The sequence below is a fragment of the Cupressus sempervirens genome, chromosome 3 (assembly GCF_028749045.1).
Source record: "Cupressus sempervirens isolate cs-2001-9-10 chromosome 3, ASM2874904v1, whole genome shotgun sequence".
NCBI lineage: Eukaryota > Viridiplantae > Streptophyta > Pinopsida > Cupressales > Cupressaceae > Cupressus > Cupressus sempervirens.
This window is the reverse complement of record NC_143120.1, coordinates 768,491,460-768,499,141: the sequence shown is the minus strand read 5'-3', so window position 1 is coordinate 768,499,141 and position 7,682 is coordinate 768,491,460. Positions and strand designations below refer to the sequence as shown.

General features: G+C 31.6%; 1 protein-coding gene across 1 annotated transcript; it reads left to right on the top strand.

Moving 5' to 3' along the window:
- The first annotated feature begins 2,757 nt into the window (after positions 1-2,757).
- LOC149569062 (protein trichome birefringence-like 1) lies at positions 2,758-5,434 on the top strand. Its single transcript, XM_089817691.1, has 5 exons — positions 2,758-3,286; positions 3,482-3,656; positions 4,354-4,544; positions 4,686-4,844; positions 4,958-5,434. The coding sequence occupies exons 1-5, from the start codon at positions 2,901-2,903 to the stop codon at positions 5,319-5,321; spliced, it is 1,275 nt and encodes a 424-aa protein (XP_089673817.1). The 5' UTR covers positions 2,758-2,900; the 3' UTR covers positions 5,322-5,434.
- The last annotated feature ends 2,248 nt before the right edge of the window (positions 5,435-7,682 follow it).

Sequence of the window (7,682 nt, the reverse complement as noted above, 5' to 3'; positions counted from 1 at the left end):
TATTATTATTATTTTATTTATTACTTTATTATTATTTTATAATTATTATTAATTTTAATTTTTAGTTTTTTTTTAATTTAATTCATTTTCCCCAATAATTCACATTTAATTAATTACAATCAAAATATCAAAGATCATGATATTTTATTAATTTTCTCAAATAAATAATTTATTAATTAAATCTATTTATTAAGATTTAATTAATGAAAAATTCACCATAGACCTCCAAGATAAAATATGAAAATCCATCATAGAACAAATCATACGAAATAAATCTAAAGGGTTAAAAATCACGAAATATGTCATCCGACACATTCGGTGGGTATTCAACTCAGATACTTGTCCTAATTTTTCAATTAGGACAAATGGCTCAAAAGGTTGGGATTTGGACTTGAGAATTTATCTCCCCTCTCTTATCATTGAGATAATGTGATAGGGTACGCTCATCCTGGCAATTCAGGGAAGTCAATACCCAGTACTTGCAACTTGCATAAAAAAATCATGCATGTACAAACACAATATATACTAAACTAAAAAGACAATGGTAGGAAGTGGTGCATCGTGTAGATCCCGACTAGCAGGTGACTACGACTCCCTTCCTTAACCACATCAGACACGCTATACAAAAGCAAACACGCAAGGCAAACACATACACCATACACATGCAAGTATGGGGTAAGTATCCATAAGAAAGCACATATGATAATAAATCATTTTACTAATCATCATTGATAATTGAAAACAATGTAATAATCATCATCAATAATTGCAAACACTAAAAATAATCATCATACATACATGAAATGTAGAGTCTAAATAATCACATCACATAATAAACTAAATCCATAGCACAATATCTGATAATCTCAAAAGAATGCTGCTAACCAACAACATAAAACTAGTTCTAAAAGAGTTCAACAACGATAACAAAATGTGAACCAGGGGCAGGCACTACATCCACCCCCTTTGAGATTAGGCTTACTCCTGGAAGCCTACAGGAATGAAAAACTAAGATACTCACTATGTAAGTCCCATTGAACCCTTTCCCTCTGTAGGGAAACATGTTTCCATTGAAGATATTATAACACCTTTAAATCAATATGGTTCTGGTTTATTGATAAACCAAAAATTATATCGATCCAACATTCATTCTTTTAACAACTACTAAAATAGATCCCTTAATTCATTCTAAACAAGAGCAACTGAATGATTGCAAAGATAAACAGAGGTTTACTACCTTACAATATAGATAAAATATACATGTTTTGCAGCTAGAATGTGTTTCAATTTTTAGTTTTGCCTTCGTTTAGATTTTCAGTAAAATTTTTAGTTTTGAAAGCTAAGTGTTGAAATATAAAAAAAATATGCAAGTAACAATTTTAAGTTCTGTTTCAGTTCACCTAGTTTCAAGTTTTCAGTTTGAAAAAGATACACATGATAGTTTTAAGTTTTCGTTTTATTCAACTAGTTAATAACTAGTAGCATTCCAATTTACCCAGAGCTCCCAATGTTGAAACTCGGGCTCTGATAAAATAAAACTTAAATCTTAATATTTTTCAATATAGTTTTATTTTATTTTTAATATTTTATATTATTATGTTCAATTTTCTATTTTACTTTTTCAATTATTGATTGTGAACTAGAATATTTATATAAATATTTATTCACAATAATTTAATATAAATATATTAGATTTTATTTTATTCATAATTATTTATTGATTAAAGGTTATTTACGAACATTATAAAAACTTTAAGAATTAAGTTTTTACATTCTAAAAAACCAAAGAAATTACGATAAAAATTTAGCAATTTTTTACATTTGAAATTATATTTGCAAATTTTAAACAATATAAAGACCAACAATTCAAATATTTTGTTATGAATGTTTTTCTCTATTCTTCCATTATTTTCTTTTAACTTATTTATCTTTTATATTTCTTATATTATAAGGTGAATTTGGTGCTAATATACCAGGGCACCATCTTATCTGAAACTAGATTTTCTATCTAATGCAAATAAGCTATTTTTACACTGTTCAAACCATAGCAAGTCACTCACATCAAGATTCAACATAGACCGTCTCATATAATTATCAATGTTTGAATGGGAACATTGCTACTTCTATTTTGTTTAAACTAAAAATTCAGATGACAGGAATTATGATGCTTGTCGTCACTTGTTTAAATTATGTACAAGAAGAGAGGCCCAACTAGATTCACATTAAAAAGTTTAGCACACCTATTAAAAAAACATGGTACAAAGCCTACTATTTGAAAAAATAAAATTAATAATACAATATATACTATTCCATTCAACTAAATTAACGACACAAAATTCTCACTTCCCAAGACTGAGTGATCCAGTAAAACGTAAGCTACACTTAATTTGCGGAAACTCCAGAGGAAAAGTAACTGACTGTTCTTGAAATCTAAAACCAAGTAATGTGACCGTTAAGATGGATGTTTATATAAAACGGTTACGCAGATCTCTCAGCTGATAATCTTCGTTACGGATGCCCGAAAATCGACAATTTGGGACGTTAAATTCTCTCAATTAAAGCTTTGATGGGGGTCGTAATTTTTGTTTCGGATTACTTTCAATGACCTGGAAGAAACACAGAGAGTAGCTGTTTGTAAAGTATACGAAATTTGAGAAGGAAGACTATCTGTTTCCAAAGCGCCCTTCATGGATTGATTGAAGACTATTTCATATGCGCCCCCCCCTCCATTAATGCTATTAAAGCCCGCCGTGGAGAAAATTTAACGAAGAACAGGGGAAATTAATGAAGAACAGGGGAAATTAATGCAGAGCAAGGGAAATTCGTGAAATCTCTTAGCTGTAGCATTCATTTTCTTTTCTTTTTCAGCTGAGCAGGTGCTTATTTGCTAAGAAATCGCCATGGGCCTGCGGGATTCATGGAGAACCAAGATTATTTATAATGTCGTTTGTTCTCTTATACCCGCCATTACTCTTTCTCTTCTCATATTTTACTCTTTTCTGTGCTACACTGGAGAAAATAAGTTCATGATTGGCCCTTTCAGAGCCCCAAGATCTATTTTTTCTAGAGCTCAAATACCCTCAACGCTCATTACAATCAAATCACACAAGGTTTCATCACAGTGTGATTTATATTCAGGAAGATGGGTTCATGATGATTCATACCCGCTTTATCCCAATGGAGAATGCACCTACATGAGCCAAGATTTCAATTGTAGGGGTAATGGCCGCAATGATTCAGATTACACTAAATGGAGATGGCAGCCGGCAAACTGTGATCTTCCAAGGTATTTTAGCATTTCAGATTCTTCATTTCTTTTTCTTTCAACTTCATTGTTTGTGATCATTATAGGTGGCATTGAGATGCTCTGTTTATAAAGCTTACTGAGCTAAAATGTACCAGATATTTGTTTATCAAGTTTTATACAATGTAATGGATATAATCGGCTGATTTTTTGAAGTTGTGATTGATTGTGCTCAAGGTTGAATGCCACTGAAATGCTTGAGAGATTGAGGGGAAAAAGACTGATGTTTGTTGGGGACTCCATCAATAGAAATCAATGGGAATCATTGCTCTGCATCATCTCAACTGTAGTGCCTCCAAATAAAAAGACTCTTAGCGGCTCATCGCCTCTTTCTACTTCCTTTGTAGCTCAGGCAAGCTCTAAAAATATTTTCAAATTTTGAGTTTCACAGAATTTCTCTAGAATGAATTGTTTCATATCCATGTTTTATCCGTTTCTAACACACCTCAGATAAATTGCCTTTTTATTGGTTCAGCATGTTAACCAATTTGAAAACTTATCGTATTTCACCACTTTCCATTATCACATTTTCAGATCACAGGTTGAAAACCAATTTGAAAACTTATTGTAATTCATCACTTTCCATCATCACATTTTCAGATCACAGGTTGAATAATAAACAAAAATTATTCAGACGTTTTCTATTTTTTTATGTGGGTTGTCTGAGATCATGTTAGTTTTCTCAATAGAATTTATCCATTGATATGATTTCAGATGAGCCATTTAACCAAATCATAACTAAGATTGTGCTGTTCAATCAAAATACGAAAATGTTATTGCATTCCTGCCCATTTCATTACATATTGATTTCCAGATTTCACTTTGAAAAATAATACGAATGAACACTATCAGACACATTTTTAGTTCTAGTTCTGATTTGTTTAAATACTGCTTATTAGAATGTTTTTAAATGGGAATTCAATCCACCTATTACTATGATTCAGACAAGCTATAATCTAAACAAATGAGATCATAAACTATGATGTTTAAGTTAAAATATAATGAAACCATAATGTGAATCATAACGATCTATTGTTGGGTTCATGCAGGATTACAACTGTTCTATTGAATTCTATTGGGCGCCCTTTTTGGTAGAACTTGGGAGCATTAAGAATGGAAATGAGAGCAGAGAGACATTAATTCTAGATGCAATAGAGAAGCATGGAGCATACTGGAAAGATGCTGATATATTGGTCTTCAATTCAGGACATTGGTGGACACATGGGAATAAAGTTCAATTGTAAGGCCTTTTTCACAAACCTTGACGATAAAAGAAGGGTTAAAATTTATTCAAATCATCAAAAATACAAAATTAATGTCATGTTTCTTTATAAGATCATAACATCTTTTTGATATCTTATCAAACTTTTGTGTATATCAGGAAAAATTATTTCATGGAAGGCGACTATCTCTACCCTGAATTGGAACCATTGGACGCCTTCAAGAAAGGGATGACAACATGGGCCAAATGGGTAGATAACAACATTGATCCAACCAAAACCAGAGTATTTTTCCGCGGATTTTCTCCAACACATTTCAAGTATGGCAACATGACATCCTATCTATTTCACATTATTGCTGCTTTTCTTTCCTTTCCTTAAACCCTAGAAGTATTTAAGCAAAACCTAACTATTTTTTTATTGAATTTTGCAGCTCCAAACAATGGAATGAGCCGAATGGTCACAAGTGCAATTTTGAGAGAGAGCCAATATTTAATGAGTCTTATATAAGTCCATATCTAGAGAGAATGGTAATGTTCGAGAAGGTGTTAAGTGAAATAAAGTTTCCAGTTTCATTGTTGAACATAACGAGGTTGTCAGATTATAGAAAAGATGGGCATCCATCAGTGTACACGATGAGAAGAGGGATGAAGTTGACACCTGAACAACGCAACGATCCAGATCACTTTGGAGATTGCAGCCATTGGTGTTTGCCTGGATTGCCTGACATTTGGAACGAGTTATTGTATGGAAGTTTGCTCATGAAGGACAACAAACTGAATTCTCCTTTTAAATAATCTTCTTCTAAAACTTTATATTGTTATATCTTTTCCCTTTAAAGTAAAGGGAAATTTAAATTTTGTAATTTTTTTCCTTCATATAATCAAAGAAATAAGATGTTGAAAATCAATATTTAGATTAAAATTTAAGTAATCTATCAAAGTCCAATTGTTGTTGGACAAATTCTAATTGATATTTAGGTTTGAAGATTCTCATAAGTTTATTTTTAAGAACAAATCAGGTCTTTGAAATGTTTTTGATTTTAAACTTAAACGGCGCATTTCATTGAGGCACCCAGCAAAATAGTTCACATGCTTTTTCGGTGCTGTTGTATTTTTTGACGGAGGTCTTCTATGAAATATTTGTATTTTTGATGGAAGTCTTCTACGAAATATTTATAGTTATCTCATAAGAGAGCATGAGCCTTATAGCTGAATCTCTTCGGCTCAAGAACTAAGGGGTTCACCTAATGCACCGTCCCAGCTACATTTTGAATACATGTCTTCCTGAACATTTATAAGTGTAAGATCTGACAATAATCCCGCTTACAGGGTATGATCTGATTGGTTAATGTAAAGATCCACACTTTTTCTTGGGACAATGAAATCTGCAGAGTCTACTAGTTGCAGCTCATTTTAAAAGATCCTGCAATGGTTTTTCTGAGGATATAATTCTGCAATACCTCTACATTACCTCTACAATTCTGCATCACATAACAAAATTATTATCAAAATCAGAATGCAAAAGTAGAGTTCATAATTTCCATAAGAGAATGCCGGCATAGCAGAAAATTGAAAGAAGACTAGAGAGTAAAATTTCAAGCACAACAGGGGAAATTAATTCAGAACAGGGGAATTCATTAAGAATTCGCTATGGGCCTGTGGTAATCAAGGAGAACTGCTGTTGTACCTGACATTGTTCTTAGCTTTCTCATATTTTACTCTTTTGTGTGCTATACTGAACAAAATAAGTTTACGATTGGCCCTTTCAAAGCCCCAAGCTCTGTGTTTTTTCCAGAGCTCAAATCCCTTCAACAGCCATTTCAATCAAAGCACAAAAAATTTCAGAGCGTGACATATATCCAGGAAAATGGGGTCCGTGATGAATCATACCCACTTTATCCCAATGGAGAATGTACACGCATGAGACAAGCTTTAAAATGCAGGGGTACCATTTTGTTTCTAAATTTGATTATGTAGTTAAATTTTAGATACAATTTATCATGTGGAAGCTATGATCCGTCTATTTTTATAGCATTAAGTTATAAAAGGGAATAAAGATAGACCATAAATTGATAGGATTTGAAAGAGTATTAAGAAGACAAAAATTTAATATGGTTCATTTAATTTTGAGTTACATTCATTTAAAAATAGAGTTCAATATTATTGTTTAGTAAATCAAACAGATTACAATTTAGAACTACTAAATTTTATATTTAAAATTGTAATCTTAATCATTTTAAAGCACATTTAAAAAAATAAAATAAAACATATATTGATTCTCAAACTTACAATGTAACGCATATAATTGACTAATTTTTAGTAATTGTGATTGACATTGCTCAAGGTTGGATCCACTAAAGTGCTTGAGAAATTGAGGGGGGAGAGGGTGATGTTTTTCTAATACACATTAGAAAAAATGCCTTTCAACTAGCTTTGTTTCCTGTATTTCACCATTTTCAAATTGCCTTTCAACTAGCTTTGTTTCCTATATTTCATCATTTTCCGTTATTTTTGTTTCTTGTATTTTACCATTTTTGTTAGATCTCAGTTTAATAATCAGACATAATAAGTTTCAACTTGTTTAGGTGGATAGTCTTAAATATTATTTCTTTCAAGAGAATCATCTAAACAAATCAAAGCTTAGACTATCATGTTTAAATAAAGTATAATGTCATCACAACATTAATCATTGTGGTTGATTATTGGGTTGATGGTAGCATTACCATTGGGTTGATGGCAGCATTAAGAGTGGCAATGAGAGCAAGGAGAATAAATTCCAGATACAATAGAGAAGCATGGAGCATAGTAGAAAGATGCTGATATAAGTAAAAATGAAGTGCAATTGTAAAACCTTTTTATAATAAGTTTTCAAAATAGAGTAATCTTTTTGCACTAGATAGCTAAATGAGTTTGTGAATGATATAATTTTTTTAGTCTCTCCTCGAACTTGTGTATATATTTGAAAAAATTACTCCATAAAAGGCATCTATCTCTACTTGGAATTGTATCCATTGGATGCCTTCAAGAAAGGGATGATTACGTATTGGGCAAAATGGGTAGATGATAATTTTTTTTGGATTGGTAAACGACTCGAGCCTTTGGAATTATATTAATAAAAAAGTTAAAAATACATGATTCTCTATTCAAACAGGCACT

What these genes read in the sequence shown, in the direction of transcription:
- LOC149569062 (XM_089817691.1), top strand. Translation starts at nt 2,901, where the DNA reads ATGGGCCTGCGGGATTCATGGAGAACCAAGATTATTTATAATGTCGTT. An exon ending in GCAAACTGTGATCTTCCAAG is followed by an intron (nt 3,287 to 3,481) that starts GTATTTTAGCAT and finishes ATTGTGCTCAAG; the next exon opens with GTTGAATGCCACTGAAATGC. An exon ending in CTACTTCCTTTGTAGCTCAG is followed by an intron (nt 3,657 to 4,353) that starts GCAAGCTCTAAA and finishes GGGTTCATGCAG; the next exon opens with GATTACAACTGTTCTATTGA.